The following is a 26,932-nucleotide window of genomic DNA, read 5'->3' as shown; positions in this document are numbered from 1 at the left end:
GCAGCAATACGTCATGTTCAGCTTTATGTTTTTATTTTAAGGGCCAGAACCCTCCCCAGACTTCATCAGGACAGGTTATCTCTCCAAAGCTTTTGTGTTGGGGGTGATCCTTTAAAAAACAGGGATTGGTACGGGTACTTACTATTATTTAATAAATCACATTTTAAAGAATGGAAATGGTGACTCGTAAAAATTTGAGTTTTTCAAAAAATTTAGTGTTTCCCCTTTCCACAAAACGGGAAGCTTTTGGTTTCTTCAACCAAATTCCAAGAAGCAAAGAAACAAGAAAGAGCGAAGGCAGGTGGGAGCAGAGATTTCCTTTCAGCACCAGGTGAGTGACCACGATCCTTGCGATGCTCATCTCCGCGAGGAGACGGCTCCCTCCCTCGCCTGAACTCATCGGGGAGAGCTGGAAGAGAGGTGAAGGTCGTCAACACGTCAGCTGCTCCGATGGTGACAGTGAATAACGAACATGCAATGACTGCCTGTGAATTAAATGCATTATTTCAAGACATTAACTGCATTATTTCAAGACAAAGTGAACATAATCTTTGCAAATAGATTTATATATCTGTTCAGAAATTTTCAGAAATTCACTTGGTTAAATGATGGCAACCATGCTTTCCTTATTTTTTATTTGAAAACTACTTACAGGTTTTTTCCTCCCCCCCCCCCCCCAATTTTTCAATTTTTGTTTAGATGACTAACTGCTGCTTGCTGTGGCTGGACTAGCATAGGTTGAACTGCTTTGGGGAGATGGGGAGGGAGGATGACACTGTATTCGGAAATACAGCTAACACAGAAAAAGGGAATGGGAAGAGGATGCTGCTCTGGCGTAAGCTGCTGCACTTCAAATCCAACCTTGGCATATAAGAAGTCCAATTTCTTGCTCATTCAGCAACAAACTCTCAATATTGTTTTTATTCACAATGTTGATGATTTGATTCACAACACTACTCACTCACATGTTTTCATTTCCTCAGCTTGGTTGAATCATCAGATTCGTGTGTCCAGCACAAATGTAACTACAAGGTTTTTTTGAAGTTTCAGGAAGCTTCACCTTGTCTTGCTTGGACTGACGACGATCCAGAGCTGCCTTATGGCTTTTCAAGGAGTGCAGAGCGAGCTTTAAAAATACTTTTTAGCAAAACTGAAATTCTTACCAGCATCCTGCAATACGCAGGCACATGAGTGTGTGTGCAGACACACAAAATCCGAGGTTTTTCTCCCTTACAAAACTAATAAAACCTAGAGTACCTCAAGAGTAAAGCCGACTCCTCCCATTAGTTTTAGACTGGAAATGGTCGTGCTTTGTGGTTCCAGATGGCTACAACAGACGGTTTGGACACTGCAGCAGTACCCAAATCCTATCCTTCATACTCCTCTTTACTCCTCTGGCTTCCCAAAGGAATCCCTTCTTTACCATTCGGTTTCTCTGCACTCTCTCAGGGCACTTGGCATTTTCCTCAGACAGCAGTGGTATTTATTAATTACCTCTTGTACCTGCAATAGAAACAAATACATGTTAGATACCCTCCAGCAGCTTTTGCCTTCAAGTATATGCAAGCTTAGAATGGTTATTTCCAAGTCATAAATAGTCCATAAATCTGAACATGAGTTATTCCTCATTTCAGAAATCTGCTCGTAAGACACACTCTGCTTGTACCTCCTTTCCCAGCCAGCGTGGGGAGTGTCGGAAAGCAGGTCATGAAAGGGCTGTTCAGTTGTACCCCTCAGGATCCTAGCTCAGCAATTCAGCGTGGCATTTGGGAAAACAGAAATGTTACCGGGGTACTGGTGGGAAGGGGGTTAATAATGATCCAAGAATAACCAGAGATCCCTGAAAATATGTGGAAAGGTAAATAAGGCGGGGGGGGGGGGGGGAGAGCATGGAAATACCTCTGATTTCCAGAAAAAGTAAATTAATGCTTAGAAGTGCCATTAGATGCAAATATATTGATTACATTATCATCAAAACAGTCTCCAGCATCCAGGAAACGATGTTGCTCTTGGTGGAGCTCTCCCTTCTGGCAGCGTAATGTCAATGGTATGACCTTTCCCTTCAGGTGCCTGATGGGACCCGAGCCCTTAACTTACAGAGCTTATACCTCTATATATAAGCTCTATAGCTTATATATAAGCTGTGTTGGGGCACAGCTGGCAGGCGCACATGGGGCGGCGATGCTTACGCTGCTGAAGCCTTTTGTCCCCCAGTTCCAGCAACACAGCCCTCCAGCGCCTGTTCTATAAAGAAAACACCACCAGCCCAACACTAGCTGCCCAAGCAGCCTGCTGCTTAACCAGGCGGCCCCAAGGAGCGGGAAGTCCGTAAAAAATTTTGCTGTTGGTTTGCAGGAGTGAAGGTGTCAGCCCCGGGTTTCTAAGCTCCTGGGCTGGCGAGCCATCATCGGGGAAGGGCGCCCTGCTGCTTCTGTGCCGCGTTGGTCGGATGCGCACGCCAACCTTTTCTCTTCAAAGGAAAGCTGCAGGATATCTCAGCGTCAGGACACGCGGTGCAAGGCTATTTCAGTCCCAAGGCACAGGCTGATGTACAGAGGCACGAAGGCAGCCTTATGAAAGGCGGTTTGAAATATTCTTGGCTACGAAGTGGAGGGGAAGTACGTGAGAAGAAAACAAAATGTACACCGAATCCACCCAAAATAATCACAACGGGACCATGAGACTTTTCTGCTTAAAAGTACAAAGACGTGGCCACGCTTGCCGGTTTGCTTTATTTCTAACAGTTTAAAATGACTGTGTAATTAGTAATATGGAAGATATATGATAGACTAATACTGTTTCAGGAGTCACTATTTTAAATGGAGGAACTGCCAATACCCTCCCAAAATGAGAAGGGAGTGCTTGTGACACCAGAAGTTACCACAACAGAGGATGCTTAAAATCGCCCGTTGCGACTTGTGTTAGACTGCTTATAGAGCAGGTGCTTTGCTGGACTAAATCGAAGTAATTGAGAATCTGCCCCAAATTTCCACGGTGTCTCTGAATTCCGTCGATGCCATCTGTGGAGGTCTTTCTGCTGTGTGACTTGTGAACTCAGCCCCATGCCTCAGAGCTGTTGACTGAAGCATGGGGTTGTGAGGCTTTAATAGTGCTGCTTCTTGGGGTCTGAGTTGCACTGATGCTTTGGGCAGCGGAGGGCATCATCTGACAGGGACTTGCCACCAGGCATTTGCAAGGACTTCTGAGGGAAGAAGACACCCAGCGTAAACCAGTGCCAGCAGTAAGGTGTTGAGCCCTTCAAACACCTCCATCTCAGGAAAAGGCTTTTGGGGCAGCTAAAGATGTAGACAGGCAGCTTCAGGCTTTTCAAAACCACTTTTGGGGGCTTAATTCACTTCTGAAAATGCATTTGCCGGTGTCATTTGTCAAGGGCTTCAGCACGAGCTCTGCTGGGTTCCTGAAGAGCCCTGGTCAGGGTCTTCACCCGACTAGAGCTGGACCGCTGGGGAAGGAGCTCGCTCGCCGCCACGTTCCTGCTCACCGGTGGGTCTGCTCTGGGCTGCAGTGAGTGCGCAGGGGGCCTGACCTTTACTGCCCACCGGGACCTGCCGTCACAGGCACATTCCTACCAGAGCCGCAGGCAGACGGATGGCCAGTGCAACCAGGGCAGCCCTCTCAGCCCAGGTGGGAGCAGCGCGAGGGAGCGGGTGCCCCTCGCTCACCGTCGGCAGGTTCCTCTTCTGCACCGAGGAACTCCCCCTGCGCCGGTGCCCGAGGGGATTTCATGGTCTCTGGCGCGGGGAGAGCCCCTGAATGAGCGGCAACCCTCAAAGGGCCTCTGCTGGCAGACATATTGCCTCCGGCATATTTCTGACAGGTCCCTCTGGCTTAGAGACTGGGTTCACCCGCTGTTTTTTTAGGGAGGCAGGAGAGCCTTTGCACCCAGGAGAGCAAGGGCAACCTTTCTGAAGGAAAGGAGGAGTAAACTCCTGAGTGCAAGAGCATTTAATATGTGTGCCCTTTGGCTCAGCACTGCACGTTTCCATCGGGACCCATTTCAGAGAGCCCCTGGCAGCCAGTCTGAGCTGGGATCTCTTTGCTTTTCTGCCTCGGGTGCAATTCCCAGGTGAGTCAGCTGGGACTTCAGAGGGGTTTGGTGAAAGCAGAAGCCAGCTTTCTATGCACTGAGGGCTTGCGAGCAACTGTTGAGAAGAAACAGTCACTTTTCCTGGCATGCCTTTAGTCAGTGTGACCTTCAGAGTGTGAAAAAACAGGGGGGCCGGCGGTGACTGCCGTGGTTAAACAGCAGCAAGAGCGTTTTCACAAGAGGACTTCAATTCGGTCACCAACACAGAAAACTTCCATGAAGGCAGTGGGGCTTTTGGGTAAGGTTTGAAGGGTCAGGCACTCGCCATGGTGTGGAAATCATTAGAAAAAGATGAACAGGCTTGATGTGCTGTAAGTGTTCAGATCACCAGCAAGGCCGGTTAGGGAGGAATTGTCTCTTCACATATGCAAAAAGCACCCAACGAAAGTTTACCGGCGCACTGCTGCAGCATTTAATGCAGACACCACAGTTGTGTTATTGATCAGAGTTTTCTACTTTACAGACCAAAATGGTGGTCCTAAATTTTTTTGCCATCTTAAATGGAAATGGCTGATGTCCAGAAACCCCGAGTAATGAAGTCAGCAAAGCTAATGAGATTAGCACGTCTTACTCATGAGAAGACTTACTTGCAAAGGCCAAGTGTGCATGCAGGCTTTAAGCATCCCCTCTAACATTTAGGCAACTGGAGACAGTTTTCTAATAGAGTTCTTGCTGCACAAAGACAGCAACCAACCACCCAGCCAGGTAATTTCCCACATATGTACTGTCTGGGTTTTTTATGATTGACTTTGTCTTCTCTTAAAGATTTCTGAATGTGTAACTCATCTACCTCTCTATCTATACATGGATTTCTTTGGACAAGAACAACTATTTTTTCCAAAATATTCTCCAGCATTTGAGAAAGATGTTTTTTTTTCTCCTGGAGGGTTTGACCTAATGCGGATCAAATCTGCATCTTTCACACTGGCCCAGAATTTGCTGTCTTAAAAGCTGCAAAAGAGAGAAGGCATTAGAAGTGTTCATTTTATAGTGATATATTTCAAGATGGTTTTATACTTAATGAAATTACAGTTGGCGCCCTGAGTACCACACAGTCTTGCCCCTAGAAATTGAAATTGGATTTTTAGAAAGCCTTTCAGATGCCTCTTGGTAAAGCTGTGGTTGCTCGTCTTGATTTATGGTGGCAGTCACCTCCAATCTCAAAGATGTATTTTAATGTTTTGAAGGTGCCTTAACTCATGACTGAAAAGATTTCAGATGGCCACTGCCAATTCTTTTTTTAGAGGATGGATGGTGTGTTATAAACCTGATATCTAAAAATGCCTGCACTTCTCACTTCTCCCTCAAAACGTGGCGATAATTACATTTAAATTTCAGAAGATGGCGTTGAAGATTTGCAATTAATATCCTAAACTCTGCATGTACCCTCCACACCGGCGGCCTGCCAGCACAGCGCGCGATGACTGGTTTTTTGATCTGATACGTTACAGCAGAAAGGATGTGGATGTGTGTTGGAGACGTTAAAACAGAACAACAACAAGAAAGTGTCGTGGCATGAAACACGTGTTTGAAACCCAAAAGGCGGTAAGAAAGACTTTCATGCAAGCCCGGACCTCGTTCCTTCATATCCCGCTCCCCCCCCCCCCGGCTCCCACCACGTTAGGGCAGGGGACTTTGCAGGCAGGCGAGCCAGTGGGTTACCCACCACCCAGCCCCGGCTCTGGTGCCGGTACTTAAGGCGGGCTTTCCCGGGGCAGCATCCCCCGAGCTCAGCGGGGCGGGAGCCGCTCCCGGCCGGGGCTGGCGGCTGTCCCCGGCTCCGGCTGCTGCCGCCACGTCGGGGCTCGCTGCCTGCGGGGCCCGGCGCCGCTGCTGCCCCATGACCGTGTCCCCTGCTGCCCCCCGACCGTGTCCCCCATTTCACACCTTCGGGGCTGCAAAGGACGGGGCAGGCTCGCCGGGGGGAGAGCCCGAGCCCCAAGGCCTCGCCTCGGGGGTGTTTCTTATCCCCGTCCGCGATCCCGGCTCGGTGGCCCGGGCAAAGCCAGGTTGGGTCGCAGGGAGTACGGGCACGGGGTACCGGCCCCGGGCGCGGCGTGGGTGCGTGGGTGGGTGGGTGGGCGGTGGGGGGCCCGGCCGGCGCCGTCTGGAGCGTTTCTGGTGGGTGTAGCTAGCCGGGTCTTTTACAGTAAAAGCCGCCTGGCTATCACAGGTAGGAGTTTCCCCACGCTATTTATGTATATGTGCCTGTCTGTATAGATTTAAAAAAAAAACCAACGCGGACGCAGAGAGGGCGCCGGGCTGCGCGCCCCCCCGCCCCGCGGCGTGTGTTTACCAGCAATGGGCATGTGTCACTGCCTCAGATGTTTTCCAGCTCGCAAAGTCCCCGCTCCCCTCCGCTGGCTCCACCTCCGGGCCGGGGCCCGCCTCCCCCCCGCCCGGGCACGACGCCCTCCATCATATAAAGAAACTTCCCGGTGCCGCCGGCCCAGTCGCGGTGCGCCCCGTCTCAGCAGCCGCCCCGGCAGCCGGCAGCCCCTGCCCGCTCCCAGCGCCGCGACAGAGGTAAGCGGCGGCGGCGGCGGAGCCCCCCCACCCCCTCCCGGGTCCCCTCCTGCCCCCCCCCCCCCCCCCCGCGCAGAGCGGCCCCGCCGCGGGACCCGACGGGCCGGGGAGACAGACGGGGGTGGGCGGTGCGGGTACCTCGGCTTTCCCCCGTCTGGGCTTGTCCTGGTGCTGTGGGCACCTGAGCGAGCCGTTTGGCCTTTTTTTTTTTTTTTTAATATTTTTTCCCTAATTTAAAGCAAAAAAATAATACCCGCCCCGTTATCTGCTCCCGAGGTGAAGGCGCACCGGCCCTGCCGGTTCCCCCTGCCCTGGGGAGGGTCGCGGAAACGGGTAGGGGGGGATCTGCTTCATGCTCTGTCTAAGGGGGGAAAGGACTTTTTAGGGGTCTTTGCAGGGGCCCCGGCGGGCCACGCGTGGGGGAGCCGCGGCCCCGGCCACCCCCCAGGCACATCGTGCCCAGGGGAGAAGCTGGGGGACCGGGTTTGGTGTCTGGGGGGATGCTGCAGCCTGAGAAGGGGTGCAAGGGTGCGGAGCTGCCTGTCTGCCCAGAGTAGCGTGCACCTGTCTGACAAGGGTCTGAAAGTCTCCCTGTGTATAGAGGCAAAGACTGTGGGTGAGGAATCACTTTTTTATTAGATGTAATGGGGGGGGAAAACCCACCAAACTAAGCTTTTGAGCATTCAAGGACTTTTTCAGATTGGGGAGACAAACCTGATGCCAGATCCCCATCACTGGTGTCGGTGTCCTCACATTAGGACCTTTCCAGCGGGTGCCCATCGCTGCAGAGCCGCACCGCTCCCAGTGTGTGGGTGCAACTCTGCGTGTAGCTAGGGCTCTGTGTGGCTGGCTGCAAGCTCCCGCATCCCTGGGGACAGTGCCCTTATGCCAGGCTCTGTGGGTTGCTGTCTTTCCACTTTTAGGTATTTGCAATGTATAGATTTGAATGTTACTATATATGTGTATTGGGAGCAGCTGGAGGGGTAGATATGTATAGGACATCATGTGTTCAAATGTGTCTTGCTTAAGTGAGCTTGTGAAAACTACTTTGATGTTCTAGTTAGATGCCGTATAAATCATAACTGCATGTGAAGCCCTCCAAATTGTGTGCGTGTGTCTAACATTACATATGTGCACTGTCATATGCAAATACATTTTTATGCAATTTTTTCTTTTTTGGTTAAAAAGTAAAAACCCAGTTGAACTCTGAGCAGGCAAGGGGTTTGTGGCTTAAGTCGCTTGCAATGAAAATTTCAACAACCCATGTCTGTTCATGCAAAACAGTGTCGGGACAGGGGGGAAGTCTGTCAAAATCTGCAGCACAAGTGGTGCCTGGGGAGGGCTGCAGGGGGCTGTGCCGGTTTCCTGAGGCTCTGTACCGTGTTTCCCGGGGCCCCCCTGCACGCCGTAGCTGCTGTTTGGCATGATAACGCATGGCACTGGCGACTGGGGACTGCTGGCAGGGCTCTACACGGGGACTTCAGCCAGCGCATGACCTGTGGGTTTTCCTCTCCCCCCATCCTGCCCTTCTCCCCCTCCTCCACAGCCCCCCAGAGAGCCGGTGCTTGGGCGTGTGCGGAGAGGTGGGCTCGGTGAAGCACCCCAAAACCCCCCACCCAACCCCTGACACGAGTGGCATGAACTTGGAGCCAGGCGAGTGCGGGATGAACTCAGTGAGCTGCGGCAACGGGAAACTCCGCCAGTGGCTGATCGACCAGATAGACAGTGGCAAGTACCCAGGGCTGGTGTGGGAGAACGACGAGAAGAGCATCTTCCGCATCCCCTGGAAGCACGCCGGCAAGCAGGACTACAACCGTGAGGAGGATGCCGCCCTCTTCAAGGTAGGGCTCAGCCCAGGGTCGGGGTTGTGGGACACAGCCGGGGCAGGAGGGATGCCTGGAGGCTCTGGGGTGGCCCCTTGCCATCCTGTCCTCACCACCCGCCTCTGCAGGCTGGCTCTGCTGGGTGTCCGCTGCCGCCGGCTGCCTGCCTGGTGGCCCTGGCTGTGCCCTGGTGTCCCCTGTGTTTGCAGGATGAGACCACCCGCCCTTTCCATCTTCCCTGTGTGGAGCTAAATGGTTGTGGGACTGCGGCACCTCTGTTTCCACATTTGTCTTGGATCATTTTCTCCCCTTTCTTGTGCCTGCTAAACTGTTTTTCCTGCCTTACCATGCTGCTTTTTTCTCAGCCTAAACCTGTAGGGTGTAAATTCATGCACATATAAGCACACACATATATGCTGTTTCAAGAATTGTGGACTTGTACCTTGTAGTTGATTCTTTTTCTTTTTTCTTTCCCCCCCCCCCCCCCCCCCCCCCCTTGTTCTTTTGATTATCTGAAATGTTTCCAGGCCTGGGCTCTTTTTAAAGGAAAGTTCAGAGAGGGCATTGATAAACCAGATCCCCCTACCTGGAAGACAAGATTAAGGTGTGCTTTGAACAAGAGCAATGACTTTGAAGAACTGGTGGAGAGAAGCCAGCTGGACATCTCAGATCCCTATAAAGTGTACAGAATAGTGCCAGAAGGAGCTAAAAAAGGTAAAGCATCTCAAATTCCCTGTGTAACAGAGTGTGAATATGTCTCATTGTAAGCATATGAGGACTGAAGCGTGCTTTTCTGGAATGGCCCTGCAGTCTTTTTAAGTCTTTTAAGGAGCCAAAATGCAGGGCTCAAGTGCAGCTTGTTCTGATGACTTAAGAGGCTGCGCCTGCGGGAGGACTGCTGGCGTTTGAGTCGGAGTGTTGAAAGAGAGCCCTTGCAGAAAATGCAGACAGGCACCCTGCACATCGCCGGAGGAATTGCTCTTTTAGCTGGAGCCTCCCTGCCAGTTCTGTGTAGCGAGAGCCAAGCAAGCGGCTCAAGGGACAGGCAAAAAAAAAAAAAAATTGCTTGCTGGATCTAGGTTTTGAATACAGGGAAGAGCAGAACTGTTTTGAGCCGGACAGTAGGTAACTGCTGCGGGAGGAAGAGCTGGGAGCGAGCGATGCCCAGCCTGCAGCCTCCTGGGCAGAGGCCTGGGGGCAGTGCCTGCTCTCCAAGAAGCCCCTGGCGCCAGGCAGGGCTTGCGGGAGGCAAAGGCTTGGCAGGGCCCGGAGGGGCATCGTGGCACACTGGGTATGGCTGGGCAGCACTTGCCTGTGGGGCACTGGGGAGCCCAGCGGGACAGACTGCCTCCTGGAGCTGCCTGCAAGGGAGGGCTGGGAATCCTGTCCCAAACAGGCGCTTCAGTCCTCTGCTTGTTCGAAGGCAGGTTGTATGGATTTGTCTTCAGTGTGCCAATTTCAGATTTCCTAAAGATGGGGTTGACATAATTTGTTTTCATCCCTCTGGTGAACATAGGTGCAAAACAGATGAGCATGGAGGAGCAACCGTTAATGATGAACCATCCCTTTCCAATAACGTCTCCTTACACTTCACTACCATCTCAGGTATGGCATTAGTTACGCATTTCGCTTGGTGCTTGTACATTGAGCAGCATCATTTCTGTGCTATGTGCTATGTCTGTCTTTGCTGGCGTGGCTCTCTAGTTCTCTCTGGGAAGAAACTTTATTATGAAAACTGAGAAATCGAGAAGCAACTTTTCTAATGTCGTATGAGGCCACAGGGCAGTTGATTTCCCTTGGTGGTGCTTATCCCTGAGTAATAGCCCTTTTCTGTTGGATGATAGGTATTAGTGCACTGCCATTCTGTCGATGCCAGAATGTAAGCACCCAATGAAGTCTTGCTCTTCCAAGCAGACGTTTACCAGCAATGCTTTGACTGCCTTTTATTATTCTACCCTGCTTATTATTTACACCAGTGGTGAGAAGTTCATTTGAAAGCCTCATTGGTGGTGGTGGCGAAGTGCCATTCGTGTAGCCTGGGCAGTGCTTAGACCTCCATGGGCTTTGGCAGAGAAAATCAAGGAGCTGAGATGTGGAAGCTGATGCAATGCATAGCATTAGTTTTGACAGCTGCCGAGTAAAAGAATATCTCGTTAAATTGAATAGGTACCGAACTACATGGTGCCTCACGAACGGAACTGGAGGGAGTTTGCCCCGGAGCAGCCGCATCCTGACATCCCCTACCAGTGCGCCAGCGTCCCCTTCGCAGCTCGCAGTCATCACTGGCAAGGGCCTGGCTGTGAAAATGGTAAGACGCTCCCGTTTAGGGTTGCTTGCTGAGGTTGGTCACCTAGAAGGACCGCAGATTTCAGATTCCGTATTCATGGCTTTGATTGGAATTAACAGAAGTGGCCGGAGAGGAGTGCTGGGCTCCCTTCAAAGAGAGCCACGGTGTCCATGGGAAGAGCCTTTGTCCTGGCTCTTGCTTTCACTGCCACCATAGGTGCAGTGTGTGGGCTGTGCAGTCCTCTGAGTTGATGCAAGTCAGCCCCCAAAAGTCCTCAGCTGTCTCAAAAGCCCTGAGCAATAAGAAGGGAACCAACCCCCCAAAAACCCCAAATGGGAACATGTGTTCTTTAGCTTTGCTTTCCGATTTTGGACCTTTTGAGGCACACATCAGTGAGGTTTTCCCTCCAGCCTTGTGGATTAGAATGGCATTATTCTCCTGAGAGGAAGGCTGAAATTATTACTTGATTTTAGTTCTATGGCAATGGGACAACTTGTCATGGATTGAGTCTCTCTTGGGGCTGGTACAGCAGAAACAGAATAAAGGGATGTTCCCTTCCCCAAAGATCTCACAGTACCAGAGCCTAACATAATCATGGCTTTCCAAGCTCTGCATCCTTAGGAAAAAGCCTGAATTGTGAAAATTGGCAACGCTGAAGCCTGCAGGGGATAAAACATAAGAGAAGGGGAACTGTGTGCCGTAGACCCTTGCAGGATAACTCACCTGAGGATGCAGGCGTTTGCTTTGTGAGGAGAAGCAGCTGGTTCAGAAGGGCAGGAAAGGATGGGAAGTGAGGAAGGACTTCTTAGAGCAGATACTACATTTTCAGCGGACAGCTCTCTAGAGGTTTTGGTGCAGAGAAATCTTTGGGTCTGCTAAAAAGTAAATGCTTAGTGCACTGCAACTTTTGCTGGCAGTATATTGGAATTATTAGGCAGAATCCTTTGCTTTTAGTTGAGCTATTTGCTAATAAAAAATAGAGGTAGCAAGCTGAATGAACTCTGCCCTGAAGTACATCCTCTGCAGCAGTTCAACACACGTTTGGATGCTTTGCTGAATTTGGAGGCGGTTGTTAGTGGCTGGTACTGGGTTTCTTATTGGGCTCTAAAACATGTCAAGAGATGTGGATGTTTCGTATCCATATCGCTCCAGCTCCTGATCATGGTGGATTCTGCTGCTGGGAAAGGTAGCATGCGCTTGCCTGCAAGTCACTTGCATCATCCTCCAAAGACTTTTATTGACATTAAGAAACAGAGGAAAACATCAATTGCCCGTGTTATAATCCACTTGGCATCTCTTGGAACAGTCTAATAGTAGTCCTGGTAATCAAACCCTAATAGTCTCCTGCTGCACAATTTTCTTTACCTGCTTTTTAAACAGTGTTAGTTCCAGCTTTATTGTTATACCCGTCTTTAGTAAAATTCCTTATATGAAATGGATTGTTTTATGCAGGCAACTTTTAAGAGCACTGTAGTCTAGTTAAGAATGTAAATTATTTCTGTAATAGAATAACATTTTAGGTGAGGAAAAAGGACTAGGGGGAATACTGAAATGCTAAGGGAGTACTTAATGCAGACTCAAATAAAAATACAGTCCAGGTAACATCTGGAGAGATTGGTAGAGTTGACATACCTGGAAAAATTGGGAAATAGGACCTTTTTAAGAAGTTGGGGGGAAGACAGAGACTTCCTGGTGGGGCCCAGAAAAACTTGCTTTTGTGTCGCTGTGATCTCTGCCCAAGCTTTTCTTTTAGGATATAGGCAGCTGTCACTGACTTTTGTTTGTGAAAACAGGTTGTCAGGTGACAGGAACCTTTTATGCTTGTGCCCCTCCTGAGTCCCAGACTCCTGGCATCCCGATTGAGCCAAGCATAAGGTCTGGTGAAGCCCTCGCCCTGTCAGGTAAGGTCCGTAACCCCCCGGGCTTTCTGGGGAGCTTGACAAGAGACTCCCACTTCTGACTTGCCCTGGCACCATCTCTCCTTTCTGATGTAAAGAAAAAAGAAGAAAAAAACCAGAAACCTCTTTAATGAATGAATTCAGTGTATGGGCTTAAGCCTCTGTTTTCCAGGATGCTTAAGCACTTGTAGCCCCAGCTCCAAGGGATGGAGGTGGTTAAAGTTAGTGGAAGTGCTTCGCTGGCTCATGGTGTTAGTGCTGGGTTGCTTCAGTGAGCCACCAAATCAGGCTTCCCAGGGGAGTTTGGAAGTTTTGAGGGTCCGTGACTTTTAGCTCAGTTTTCCATTTGGGAGGAGCCCCCACAAAAACTGGTGTTACCTGGGTACCTTGCTGTGCTCCTGCTGGTGCCGTCAGGCTTTGCTCTGCTTCATTATTCCTGGTGAGAAAAAGGCATTCGGCAGAGAAAAGGGAAGTTATTTCAGCCAGGTTTGCAGACATCCGGATGCTGGGGGACTTTCTGAATGACTCTGGGAAAAGATGTGGGAATGTGGTTTTCACAGAAATAATGGATAAACCTATAACGTGACGCTCAGCAGGTTTCTTGAGCGGGATTGTTCTCCTGAATCAGGGTCTATATGTATGTATATATGTGTGTGTGTTTATGTATATGTAGATATATAAACATATATTATACACACACTCATATATTTTTTATATATATATATATAGTCAGTGCTGTGTGAGTTCTTAGGAGTCAGTGAAGTTGACCGAATGGCCATTTGAAAGTAAGGCTGGGGATTTTGGGTGCAGCCCTGTTGGAGCTGGAGCCAGCAGTCGCTTCTCTTCAGGCAGCTGAGTGCAAGTTTGCAGGTCCCCTGCGCAGAAGCCTCTTTTATGCAAAATCTGGGGAGAAACACAGCTACTTCCTGATTAAATCTGAGGAAGTATACTGAGCTGGTGGCATTTGATTGTGACGTGAACTTGGAAAATGTGACGAACAACAACAACTTTTCGTGTGCAGACTTTTTCTTTTAAATGGAAATGTGAAGTATGCAGGATGTTACTTCCTACGAAATTCCCACATCAGTAACCCTTATAATAAAATGAGAGAGCATTAATGCTACCGTGCCCCAAAAGTTTTAGTATTTATATTCTTTATATGATTTTTGCTAATGTGAGCCTGTCTTCTGGGTGGTCATGACCACCAGGCTCAGAAATCTCATACAAACTTGTCTCTTGGTCTTCGTACAGAACTGAAACATAAAACATTCATACTAATGTATCACAGTGATTCTTTTTTTTTTTTCCTCCTTGTAGATTGTCGACTCCACATCTGCTTATATTACCGTGAAATACTGGTAAAGGAGGTGACAACTTCTAGTCCTGAAGGTTGTAGGATATCCCATGGCCAAAGTTACGAGGTCAGCAGCCTGGAGCAAGTTATCTTCCCTTATCCAGAGGATAATGGCCAGAGGAAGAATATAGAAAAACTACTGAACCACCTGGAACGAGGAGTAATACTGTGGATGGCACCTGATGGCCTCTACGCTAAGAGACTTTGCCAAAGCAGGATCTACTGGGACGGGCCTCTGGCGCTCTGCAGTGACCGACCCAACAAGCTGGAGCGGGACCAAACATGCAAGCTTTTTGATACTCAGCAGTTTTTGGCAGGTAATTCCCGCTATGGGATGTCACCCGGTCACTCTCCACATCAGCTTTACGGGAGTGCTCTTTTCGTGTTACCTTATGAATTACAGTAAGAATTACCCCTTACTTCTTCTGGGCAAGCGCAGTCAAGGAGGAGCTGACTCCTGAATAATCCTGTCAAATTCTGCTCTCTGTACGTGTTCAATGCTCCTGCGCAAACCAGCAGGAGTGAACTGATGCTTAGCTGGTGACACCCAAACCCCCACATCTCTTTAAGAAGCGTAAGGAGGAACCTAACAAAATAGTCTTTCCACAAATAGAGTGACAGAGGAAAGTGGATCCTGATCTTAGATCTGCTAGTCTAAGTCCTGGGTAGGTCTGTGGTCTGCACTCGCACTGCTTTCAACTTGACCCAGAGCGAGCCTGAGATCTTGCTCAGAGTATACAAATACCAGCATGAATTTCAGTAGAAAGCCTTCTTTTCAGTCTGTGCCAGTGTTTAAAAGATATTTTGGGGGTAAAAAGGATTTTACAAGCTCTGGGCTTTCAGGATTGCCTAATACTCTAAGCAAGGAGGTGCATTACCTCTCCAGAGCTCTCTGGGAAGGTCTCGATTTGCATAGGGCAGTACAGAGGGGGCAAGGGCATGCTTCAGGACGGTGCCTTCTCCTTCCAGCCCATGGAGGGAAGGGGCAGAGCCTCAACCCTGCTCCCCAGCACTTCTGAGCAGTTAGAGGGAGGAAAGCTGTCCACCCAGAGAAACTGGTGGGAGCCAGTCATTGTCCCAAAGGACAGCTTGGGCAGCAATACACATTGGCCCTTTTTTGAGATGTGTGGCATCGCCATAGGTGAACTGTGTGCCTATAGTTTGGTGCATTTTCCCATTAGAACAGGGCATCAGCTCTGGCATGACTCTCTCAGGAGAATAATGCCTTCCAAAATTAAAAAAACCGCACCAAACCCAAACCAACAGCTTTAGCATACTTTATATTCCAGAGTTGATGCACCATCCTAGCAAAATGGTCAAGCAAGAAATGCATTTAAAGAGAGAAATCTCATATGGATGTGAGAATTGACAGTTAGAAAGGGGAATTTGAGGTCAGGGTATTGGCTTGGGCTTCAATCACATGCTAATTTAAAGACGTATAATTCTGCCTCTGATCATGGTTTTGGAAATCCCTTTCCCTTTTCTCAGGTGTTTTTTTAGATGTACTCTGGGTTCTTCCAAACGGTTGACAGGACATCTCTTTTTAGACACCTAACCCCAAAGATAAGCTCAAGCAATAGTTGTTTTTTCCCCCTCCTAAATTACTTATGCACCAATGCCTGTGCAAACCCAAGCATGTGGTTGAAGTCATAGTCTGCGGTGTGTGCAAAGTGAGTTTTTGCATGTGTTGATGCTCAGCTAGGTTTGTAAGTGACTTGCCATGGGCGTATCACATCTGCATGTTAATTGAATGTACTGAGGTCCCAGACTGCAGGCAAGCTTGGGGATTCCCCCCTTCGGAAACTGGGCCTTCCTTGGGAAGAGAGGCAGGAGATTTCTACCAGGAGAGGAAACCTTGAACAGCAGAGAAAAGGGCAGATGCAGAACTGCTATGGACCACAGCTATTAGGACCCCGTTGAGGAGCTGGACCCTGCAACGCAAACTGCGCCGGAACATCGAGGCCCGTGTTGAGCAGCCTGTACTGTTGAGAAGGCTAAAATGGCAATAAGTCAGGAAACAGGTGGATGGTCTCTGGGGAGTACTGCGTAATAAATGCAGTAAATTGGGCTGGGTGGAGAGTAGGAGGATAGGAAGAGAATTTGGGAGTGTGATGGTGGCAGCCAGAGGAGGGTTGGCTTGGCGGAAGGAGGGGCGGCTGGAGGTGGAGTAGCAGGAGATGAGGAAGGTTTGGGGAGGCGCGTGGGGAGCCCTGTGGTGTTGGAGGAGGTGCTTGGGCCTGGAAGAGGAGACGGAGCAAGTGGAGGGTTTTGGAGAAGTGCGAGGCTGACCTCCAGCCCCAATTATCCTGCTGGTGGGAAAGAAAGGGCTTTCTTCTTCAGGTCCATGCCACAGGCTGCTGTGTAGCACTCCAACAGGTTTTCAGGATTTGGAGAATTGCTGAGGCCAAATTAAACTGGGGGAAAAGGGGAAAAAAAAAAAGGAAAACAGGGTTTTGAGGGAGACCCGGGTAGAACTATGCTTTACTCGGTGTTTTAAGTGAGCTGCCTGTTGTTTTACTCTTATAACTGACCCTCCCAGTAAGACCAGTAGTCCCAAGCCAGGGTTGGGACACTATTGTGGTAGCCACTGAATTCACACCTTGGTCTGAAAAGCTTGCAGTTAGAGTAGAAATGGCAGCGGTGTATTTTGAGAAAAGGTGCATTTGTCATGCCAAGTTTGAAGACTCTCCTTTCCCTATATAGCACGGGGTATTTCATTGTAAGACATTGGTTTTAATATTAATTTCAACTGTTTCCAGAAAGCATGAACAGGGTTATAAATTAAAATGAAATCTTTACTAATCAGCTATGTAGAAATACTTCACATAATGCAGATTTTAATGAGGATATTGTATTAGATGTAATTTTCTTCTTTTCTGGAAGGAAATACAGGGTATAAAACACAACATAGCGATTTTGGTCCGAGTGGAAGTCTCTTATAAAGGCCTCCCCCACTATCTTTCATAGGGGCCACTTTTGACTATTGGAGTAATAATATAATTTGACCTTTTCCCTTTGTGCAGGGGTGTGGGTTAGTGAAGGGAGTACAGGAGCACAGAAGACACACGCTCTTTTGCTGGCTCGGTGCATGGTTTAAATAAGGTCCTTCATCTTTCCATGCCTCCCCGTCCCCCACTAGGCACAGTGGTGACAGTGGCTCCATGACTGTGTCTAGCTGAGGCTGAATTTTGTGCCTGGCAGTACTTTGAGTCTCTGGCTCTACTAAGCCATTAGTTTCAGTGCTGCTGTTGAGCGTCCGCCTGAGTGGGTCCCGGCTACCACCAGCGTCTGCTCCAGGAGGTTCTGCTGTTGAGGCCCAGCAGAAATACTAATTGGAAGACGTCCCAGTTTGCGCATATGAAACGACTTGTGAGGCAAAGCAAATAATAGAAAAATTGCAGTGTTATAACTAGCTCCCACTGATCTGGGGGAAAGTCTCCAAACTCAGTGTCTTCTCCTTACCTCTTGTCTTTTTCTTGACCTCTCTCATCCTCCTCATCCTGGAGTTACTTCTTCTTCTCCCGCTGTGCTCCAGGGTCCTCCATTTGGAGCTGAGCCATCCACAAAGTCTTTCTTACCGGCCTGTCCTGGTTTTGGCTGGGATGGAGTTAATTTTCTTCATAGCAGCCCATGTGATGCTATGGTTTGGATTTGTGATCTAAATAGTGCTGATAACACAGGGATGTTTTAGCTATTGCTGAACAGTGCTTGCACAGCGTCAAGGCTTTCTCTGTTTCTCACTCTGACCCTACCTCTTGTGGGGTGGACAGGAGGTTGGGAGGGGACACAGCTGGGACAGCTGACCCAAGCTGACCAAAGGGATGTTCCCTACCGTATGACCTCATGGTCAGCAGTAAAACTGGGGTGGAAGTTTGCCAGAGGTTGCTGTTGCCTGGGGACTGGCTGGGCATCGGTTGGCTGGTGGTAAGCAATTGCTTTTTGCATCACTTGTTTTTCTTTGTTTTGTTTTGTCTTTTTTTTTTTTCTTTTTACCTATTAAACTGTCTTTATCTCAACCCACAAATTTTCTCACTTTTGCCCTTCCAATTTTCTCCTCCATCCCAGTGGTGGGAGCGTGCAAGCAGCTGCGTGGTGCTTACCTGCCTGCCAGGGTTAACCCACAACACGGCCCTTTCTCTCTTCGCAGAGCTGCAAGCCTTTGCTCACCATGGACGTCCGCTGCCAAGATACCAGGTCGCTCTGTGCTTTGGGGAGGAATTTCCAGATCCGCAGAGGCAGAGGAAACTAATTACAGCCCATGTAAGTAGGACTTCTGCCTTACCTAAAAGAAACATATTCCTTGGAGGATATGAATCTGCCACTCAGGCTTTTCTACCTCGTGTCGGTTGTGAGGGAGGTAATAAGTTCTTGAAAATGCAGCACCATCCAGACCAGGGTTGAATCCCCAGATCTGCCAAGGACTTACTGGTAGCTCTCAGTAGGGCAGAGCACCTCATTTCCCTCTCTGTAGAGCATAAGCATCATCCATGATCTCTTGCAAATCCCTTCAAAACCTAAAGCTGAAAGGTACCCTGGAAGAGCTGGGCCGTGTTGTTAATGCCGGCCCAGTTGTGCAGCTCCTTGGGCTGCCAGGCCGGTGCAGGACGTGGTGCTTTCACAACCGCTGCACCTGAAGGTGCTCCAGAATCCCAGCCTGCATCTCAGGGACCTCAGCCCTTAGCGGGATGCAGGGGCTGCCTGTGCAGCTTCGGGGTTAAAGTAGCTGGCAAGCTTCTGGGCTGACTGACCACAGTTCGCACACACTCAAAGCTAGTGTTTCGGGATGCTGTCTGAGAGAGGGTGATGATGGAGACTGAGACCAGGTACTTTCTAAATTGACTGTATTGGCCCATAAAACCACAAGAGAGGTGATAATGCACACGTTAGTGGCAGGGCTTAGCTTATTGCATCCTTGGGAAGAAAACAGCTGTCTCTCTTAATTTTTTGAAAGCCCCTTCAGTGGCAGCACGAGTCCCAAGTCAGACTTTTTGTCATAAGCCGTGGCCTCCCCTTAGCTGCATAGCTTTTGTACTGCTACACCACCGCTTAGCGAGTCTCTGGGGTGGAAGGTGGGAAGCTCACAAATCCATCCCAAGCTATGCAATGGCTGATGAGAGGAAGCTCTCCATCCCCATCTCACCTTAAACTCTTTTCGATCCCCATTTTGGCTTTCCAGCTTTCCATCCCTCCTTCCTAGCATCCCCTCTCCAGCCCCCTTCTCCATCTCCTGTCCTGGTAGCTTCTCTCTGAGTCTGTGCCTCCTGCTCTTTCTAGAGCTTTGCTTCCCCCTTACCAGTTGCTCCTCAACCTGCTCAACCTCTCGGGCTGTCCTGGCTCATGGGCTGGTGGGGCTCTACCATCCCACCAAACAGCTGTGCCCTGGGAGCTGTCTGGCTTACCTGCCCCGCTGCCTTCCCGTCTCCCCCATGGCGGGACGGGAGGTGCTCAGCTGCCTCTGAATGCCGATGAGAGGAGGGGAAGGGGGTTTGGTGGGGCTGCTCCAAGGCAGCGATCCCTTCTGGCTCTCTCCCTTCCCAGAGGTGGGACCCACAGGCAGCATATTTTTCCTCCAAAATGGTGCCCGTGTCTTAATGTGGAGGGGCTGGCTGACCAGCAGGAGAGGGTTGTGGAGAAGAGTTGTCCAACCTGTCCGTCCCCTGAGAGTAAGGAGAGCTTCAGGTGTTTGTTCTCAGTGTGCAACTTAAATATTTGCAGTCAGAGCCCAAAGCCCTGAGGGGGAACGGTGGTTTCTGAAGAGACAGAAGTGAAGGCAGCATTAAATCATACAAATCCCTCTTGGTGGTTGAACAGATTCCTCATCAGAGCTTGAATGAACAGAAACAAGAGTAACCTTGGTGTTAGACTGAAGTCTAATTTCAAACACAGTCATTTGGCGACGTATCTCAGTCTGTCTGAGGGCTCCAGCATTTCAAGTTAAGTCCTCAAAGTACTTTACAACGCAGACGAGACTTTCAGTGCTTTGCACATGCATTTGAACACGTCGAGTGGCCACGGACATGTCTGGCCTGTAGGCATCGCTCGCACCCAGGGGCTGGCTAAGAGGCTGCAATTGCTAATACATCATTTGTGTCACTGGTACGTGCCTTCTAAATGAAGGCTGTGGAGGTAAGGAGTGTGTGCAGGTAGCAAGGCGCTTGGCAGCATAACAGGCAAGGCCTAGCTTAAAACAGAGATTAGTGAGACCACTGAAATCGTTTTCCCATTCTGGTAAGCAGAACTGTTTCATCCTGCCTTGTTTTTAACTTAAAACCACCGTAAATAACTAAGATGAGGAGCATGAAATTTTGTCACATGTCTGATTAACATTTTGTCTGTTCTCAAGGTTGAACCAATGTTTGCCAGGCAGCTGTATTACTTTGCTCAACAAAACAGTGGACATCTTCTGAGAGGCTATGATTTACCAGAACTTGTGACTAGTCCAGAGGATTATCACAGATCTATTCGCCATTCTTCTATTCAGGAATAAGATCCTCAGAAAGAGTGTTTTTAAAGGCACTGTAAAGATTATGCAGAGTGGAGGAGCAGATCTGGGTCGCAATTTGGAGATCCACATCACAGCTGGATGTGTTCAGGGGTTCAATGATAGGAAAGTGAACTAGGACAACCATATTGTATGACACAAATGACGAGTCTTCAACGTTTGGATGCTACATCTCACATAAGTTCCACTGTCACTGAGAATAACTCAAAACTGACGAAATGATTGCTATGTTTACGTTTGCTTAGTGTTCTCCTTGGGTTTTGAGGACTGATTCTTGTCGAAGACTTAAATCCAGAGTTTACATTGTTACATTTGCAGGGCTATTTATTTTGGATTACTGATCTCAGGGAAGGTACATAAATTTGCGGTGTTCCCAATTTGAAACTGTAGCTACTGTAGGTGGGTAGCAAACGTAGATGGTTTGCTGAGAATAGCTAATACATGTAAGTGGTTATAAATTTAGATTCATAAGTGTGATGCCTATATTCTTGTATAGAATATTTCAGTGTATTTTTTAAAAACAATGCAATTCTTCAGAGACATATTTTTTTAATGCCTGACTGACATTTGTCCTGACAATGAATTTTGTTGCTGCCACTGTTGTTATTGGATTAGACCCCATGATAGCAGTTTCTAAGGTGATGCATTTATGGTACTGTGTTAAGAAAAGTGACCGTTCAGCTCATATTACCTGTGTATTTAGTGGATTAACCACTAAAATTCTAGAGTCCCGAAGAGCAGGTTTAAAAATAAATTACATTTTTCTTATAATTGAGAGCTACTATGCATTTTATATATATATATATATGTATTCATTAGAATTAAGTTGGCAGACCTTGAAAATAGCACAGAAATGGTCCTGCTAGCCCTTTTTTGATGTCACACACATGAGCCAGGTTAAAATAACCACCACTTTTGACTTTGTATCAGAGCCAGCTCTGCTCTTCGTGTGCACTCACAGCTTCCTTCCAGTGGTACTGAAATGAATGTGAAGGGAGAGTTCAAGGAGAGCAGCATTTGGCCTCCCTTATTGAGACGGTCGAGGAAATACTTGTGTTAATGTTTGTTTTCAAAAATTTTACAGACATATAATTTGGTGCAATTGGCAGCTTTTAATGATAGGGTGCCATTATAAAGACAAAGAGAAGAGGTCTGTTGGGTGTGCATGTCAGTGAAATTTCCTCGCTGGCGAGCAGACCATGTGATCTTAGTAGCTTTAACTCCAGAACATGATCTCCCCATGCTTAACAGACATACTTCGCTTGACTTTCTAAATGAGGAAGAAAAAACAGTACTTGGTCTGGCAGCAGACTTGTGTTCTAGGGACTTTGAATTTATACATCTTAAAGATGCATACTCTTTTGGGATATATTATCCCCCTCCTTCTCCACAGAGCCAAGCGGAATTAACAGATCATCTTTACTTTTGTGTTCTTTGTTACTTGAAGTGTTTTTCCTGGCTTAAAGATTTTCATAGCGGAGACCTCTTTCTTAGACATTAAAAGCACTGTTCTAGGTGACCTTCAGAGCTTCTGCGTATGCTTTTGGCCTGTGCATACATTTTGCTGAAAGGGATTTTTGTGTTCAAACTGAACTGGTACAATACAAATATTTGATGTGTTTTTCACTTTTTTCTAGTGGTCGTTGCTTCATATGCTCATTGCTTCAGCTCACATCCTAGAATAAAGTCCTTATTCCCTACCAACTCGATTTGTATGTGTTGTTTTCAGTAGCGGGGCAAACCTAATGCACGCGGTTCTGCACTGTGAACCTGGGCAGCACTGCTGGCTAAGTCTATGGGGAACTGTGTTCTAAGCCAAAAGTGCAGGGAAAGGTCGAAAGGTAAGGATTTGTTTCTTACGAAAATGTCTGTGATATTAGCTACGGTTAATAGAAAAAGGGAAAAGAAGAGGGAGGTTGCCCTTTGGCTGTTGGTTTCCCAGACCACGGATGATGCAGCAGAGCCCTGCAGCTGGGGATCTGGTGCTGCCATGCACCTGAGGGCTCTGCCCCTGCCCCTCCATGGCCTGTGGGGCCGGGGACCAGGCTGGTGCCCCCCCTGCCCAGCCCAGCACTGGGGACTCTTTCACCCACCGTTTGCTGGGCTGGCAGCTGGAGCTGGAGGTGGTGGTTACTGGTCGCTATAGTTTCCAGAGTGCTTTCAAGTGAGAAAAGCTGGGAAAGCGTGAAAAGGAGGATGACAAGTGAACTAAAATAGTGAAGTTAAGAACAGGAGTGAATTTCACCGGGCAGCCCCTGTTTACTGGAAAGCAGGGTCCTGAGAAGGGTCCTTGGGTGCAGTAGCTTACAGACGGAGCAAGGTGTGAAAAGTAGTTACGAGATTTGTGAAGTGTCTGAAGATGGGGGGGAGGGCATTTTCTCTTTATGTGGAGGCTCCTGTTGACTATCGAGGTGCATTATTTTTGGCTTTGGAATGAGCTTTTAATTATTTTCCTTGAAGGAGCATGATTTAAAGTCAGTGGCTGTGAAGAGGGAGGGAGAAGAGCACCATCTGTGTTCTGGCCAAACACAACTTGCCTGATTGGAATGCAGAGAGATGCAGGTGAAAGACTTCTTTTAACCAAGCGAAGAGGTTGAGATATTTCTCTTGGAGGGATGGGGCAGGGGGGAGAGTGGAAGAAAAATCAAGCTGTTGATTTGTACTATAAATTATTTTGCACGTGAGGACTTTAAAGCTGCATTTGACTTTTGTGACCATCTCTTTGTTCAAAATAACTAATGGATACATAAAGTGGGGGTGGGGGGGGGGGGGAGCAAACAAGAAAAAACCCTGAAAACATTTTCTCCTTTTAGTATCTTTTTTACAGTCACTACGTGAAAGCATTTGAAGTACTTCCTACTTCTGTTAACTTCTGTTTATAGTTTCTGAGGTCTACTTCCTTCCTGTTATGATTTCGGTGGCGTTATAAATGACATGTTTTACTCCCATCAACACCGAAGGCATAGCTGGTGTTTTTTCAAACAATTTCAGTGTGCAATTTGTGTCAGTATTGGTTTCTCTGATTTTAATACGGCCACACTTACTTACAGTTGTTTCTTGAAAGGGTTTCGTGCCACAGCTCTGCAGCTGAAGTACCTATATTCAAAATTTGGTTCTGCTGAGTGGTTTTGCCTACTGCTGTAAACTGTATTAGCCTTAAAGGGATTGTAGGTTAACCAGAAACGAGGAGATATATTTTAAGCTGAAATACAGTGTAACAGGGTTTGTGGAAAAAACACAGGATTCACGTGAAAACCCCCATGGCCTTTTAGACAGGCATATGCATGCTGTTTACATCAGCGTTTGTCAGCAGCGTGGAGGTGGGGAAACACCACCTTCAGCAAAGAGCTTTCAGGAAAAAGTAAAGCATTTTCTCTTGCACGCTGTCAGATCATTGTCTATGTATACTTGTAGAGAGGCAGAGGCAGGGAGAGAGAGAAAGAGTACTTTTACCAAAAAAAAAAAAAAGCCAAGTAGTTTGAAACAATCATAATATCTCCTTTCCCAGGCAGAACTATATGTCAAATTCAGCTGAACTTGGATGGCAAGATTTTAAAGATTGCCAGAGTGTTTTTTATCTGAACTCTGATCTGGCTAGTAGGAGGCTAAGAGTTAGTTATTTGCGATCAAGTGCTTGTGAGTTTGGTCGGCTCTGAAGAGAAGTCGACAGGTCCCTGTGACTCGGAGCAGTTAGGAGGTAGCTGGTGTGCAGCTCATTCAAGCACTTGTAGCTTTCAAGCATGTAGCCAGGTTAAGCGCATCCTCTTTGCATCCCAGCAGGGTGGTTACATCCACTGTGTCCCACAGCCAGCTCCACTGCTGGGCTACAGGTACCAACTGCCCGAATGCCTGCAAAATGCGCAGTGCCTTGACCGTGCTGAAATGACAGTCAAGGAGGAGCTAACTTAGGTGTCTCAAAATAACACTCCGTGAACTATAGACATCGAATAACTGATGAACACACTGATTGGATGGGTTGCTGTTGCCCTTTTGGCAACCGGCAAGAGGGTAAGGCAATCACCTGTGCTCAAGTGGAAACTGAAAAACAGGCCAGATGCCTTGGTTCTGGGCTTGGGTTCATTTTTCCACTTTGCACTGGCAGAGTCTGACCTGAAAGCTGATGTCTGAGCGGCTCTGCACAAGGTAGTGTTTTGCAAAAAGGCAGTAGTCAAGAAAGGGTAGAGCCTCGTCCATATTTTCAGCTCTTGGATAGGAGTAGCTTCATGCCCTGGAAAACAATGGAGATGAAACACAGGACTTCATTTTGCAAATGCATTTTTATTGTTTCCGCTGCGTTGGCGCAGCACAGCTGCCTCGCACGTCTCCGCAGGCCAGCTGGCAGTCTCCTGCCACGCCAGATACAGAGCTGCCGACTGAGGCCAGACACGGGACTGGGCGCTGGGCACTTTTCTGAAATCGGTCTCCCAGGCTTTGGCTATCATTTCCTGCTCCCTTCAAAAGGCAGGTCATGAATTACGCACAAATCCTGCCTCTCAAGCTAAGAGAACAGACAGATTTGGGTGACTTCACAAACCGCAGGTAACGCGTGTCCTCCATATTCCTGGGAAGTGGTTTCATGTTTGACCCTTGGGCTTGCTCTGTTTTGATTTCAAGACCAGCTTCTGTGTTCTTGCTCTAGAAATGTCTGAAATCCAAAAACTTGTGGATTCCAGTTGGCCTGGCTGCTCACCCCCAGCTTTTAATCCCTTTTCTGGCCAGGCAGAAATGATGTCTATGTAGTATCAATGAAACCACCTACCAGAGGAAGTTCTGTGAATGTCCACGTGAACCTGGTGAGGTTAGAGCAGATACTTGCATCTTAGTAGCTGAAATATGCTTGCCAAGCTCTCTCAGCTATGTCAGTACTAGTGCAATGTGTGCATCACCAGGTGCATGAAACGCATTTCATCGCATCCTCGCCATGTTGTCCACCTTGCTCCTTCTCGCTTCCTTCATGAAGAGCAGATGTTTAAATCTGAATCAGGCAGCTAGAGGAATGCCCTGATTTCTTCAGGTTTGCAAGATGCAGAATCTGTCTCTGAGCTGGGGATGGCCAGCGCAGCACAGGCAGAGGTCAGACACTTTCAGGTTCAAGCACTTCTGCTGTTTGTCTCCAAAATGCATTAGCCTATCTCTGTCCATGGGTAAAAGTCCTACTCTTGTATCAGGGGACTGTTTATCTATCTCATGTAGTCTTATGCTTTCTCCTCCTGGTCTAATATAGGTACCAGCCTTGGTACATGGTCATGAAGAAATTTTCTTCTTTACCGGTGGTTGCAGCCATCTAGTAATGTGCATTGCTAAATACCTCGTGGGTCTAGCTAACACTTTTGGCTCTCTCCTGGGTCCTCTCTCAATCTTCCTCTACATTGACAACAAGCTCTAAAGGCAGGCAGTGCTTCTTACTATTTGTGCAGTGCCAAGCATGATGGGGCACCACCTTTGAAGGTGAGCTTCTAGACAGCACCACAATTCCTATAATTGTGAGTAGGATGTTCTTGGGTCTTGCCAGTTGTGGTTCTCACCCTAGAAACCATAAAACATTCAGCAGAATATAATCGTGGCAATCATTTATGCTAGGCTTTCCCGTAGGAAGCTTGTGCGTAGCTTATTGCAGCCTGAGCCACCACATTCAAATTACTTTTTCTCAAGGAGGTGATTGAATCAATTGTTTCTCACGCTCCTGTTACAGCCATTCATAATTCTCTTGTAAAAGCGAAGGCTGAGCATTTCCAGTTTCTAGCACAGAGCATCTAGCTTTAGATAAAATCGCTTTTAGAACTAGATGCCCTACCTTTTTCCTCTCAAACTTCTCCTGGGTTTCACAATTTTTATATCCTCAGAAACCAAAGTTATGGGTCAGGTCTAGTTACATCTCCAATAACTCATTTTCATTTCCTTTTTTCACATATGATCAAGAGGTTTAGCCCTCTTCATGACTGTCCCCTCCCACAGAAAAAACCCATGTGAGGAGTAGCAAGAGACAAAAACTTCAAAAACAGGGTGAATGACCTCATCATGTATCTACTGTAGAGACGTCAGTCTCCAAGAAATAGGAAAGGTCAGAGCTGTTTAGGGCAAGGGGTTTTTCACAACACAGCTGAAAAACCCAGACCAGGTCTGAAGAATTCATGCTACCTTCATCCCTTATCTCATCTTTTCCCCAAATACTTGGAGACCCTCCACCCAGAGGAGTTGCTGCTGTGTGATTTTTAACATAGGTTACCATCCTGAAGCACCGCTCACGGTAGCTTTCGCCAGGCTTGGACTTTCGAAAAGAAAACGGTGAAACAAATGACAGACATTTGCATGGGAATAGTGCAAAATCATTTTTTCCTTTTAAACGAAACACATTTTTTTTCTTCCAGAGCCTCTCCCACCCCCAGTATAACCAAATCCTGGAAGTTTTCATTGCACCACCTTAACAATTTTAT

The 26,932-nt window shown here is 48.0% G+C and overlaps 1 protein-coding gene across 1 annotated transcript; it reads left to right on the top strand.

Annotated features, from left to right (window-relative positions):
* Positions 1 to 8,271: 8,271 nt before the first annotated feature.
* On the top strand, positions 8,272 to 20,483 carry IRF4 (interferon regulatory factor 4). Its single transcript, XM_050892578.1, has 8 exons — positions 8,272 to 8,475; positions 8,985 to 9,171; positions 9,974 to 10,062; positions 10,624 to 10,765; positions 12,538 to 12,645; positions 13,960 to 14,313; positions 18,144 to 18,256; positions 20,340 to 20,483. Exons 1-8 carry the CDS (start codon positions 8,272 to 8,274, stop codon positions 20,481 to 20,483), a joined length of 1,341 nt encoding a protein of 446 aa, XP_050748535.1.
* Positions 20,484 to 26,932: the final 6,449 nt, after the last annotated feature.

This window comes from Gymnogyps californianus, chromosome 2 (genome assembly GCF_018139145.2).
Source record: "Gymnogyps californianus isolate 813 chromosome 2, ASM1813914v2, whole genome shotgun sequence".
NCBI lineage: Eukaryota > Metazoa > Chordata > Aves > Accipitriformes > Cathartidae > Gymnogyps > Gymnogyps californianus.
This window is presented reverse-complemented; position numbering and strand designations above follow the sequence as displayed.

Excerpts from the sequence above, each read along its gene's own strand:
- IRF4 (XM_050892578.1), top strand. The coding sequence starts at position 8,272 with ATGAACTTGGAGCCAGGCGAGTGCGGGATGAACTCAGTGAGCTGCGGC. Across the intron at positions 9,172-9,973 it reads GCCAGAAGGAGCTAAAAAAG|GTGCAAAACAGATGAGCATG; the intron begins GTAAAGCATCTC and ends TGGTGAACATAG. Across the intron at positions 10,766-12,537 it reads AGGGCCTGGCTGTGAAAATG|GTTGTCAGGTGACAGGAACC; the intron begins GTAAGACGCTCC and ends TTGTGAAAACAG.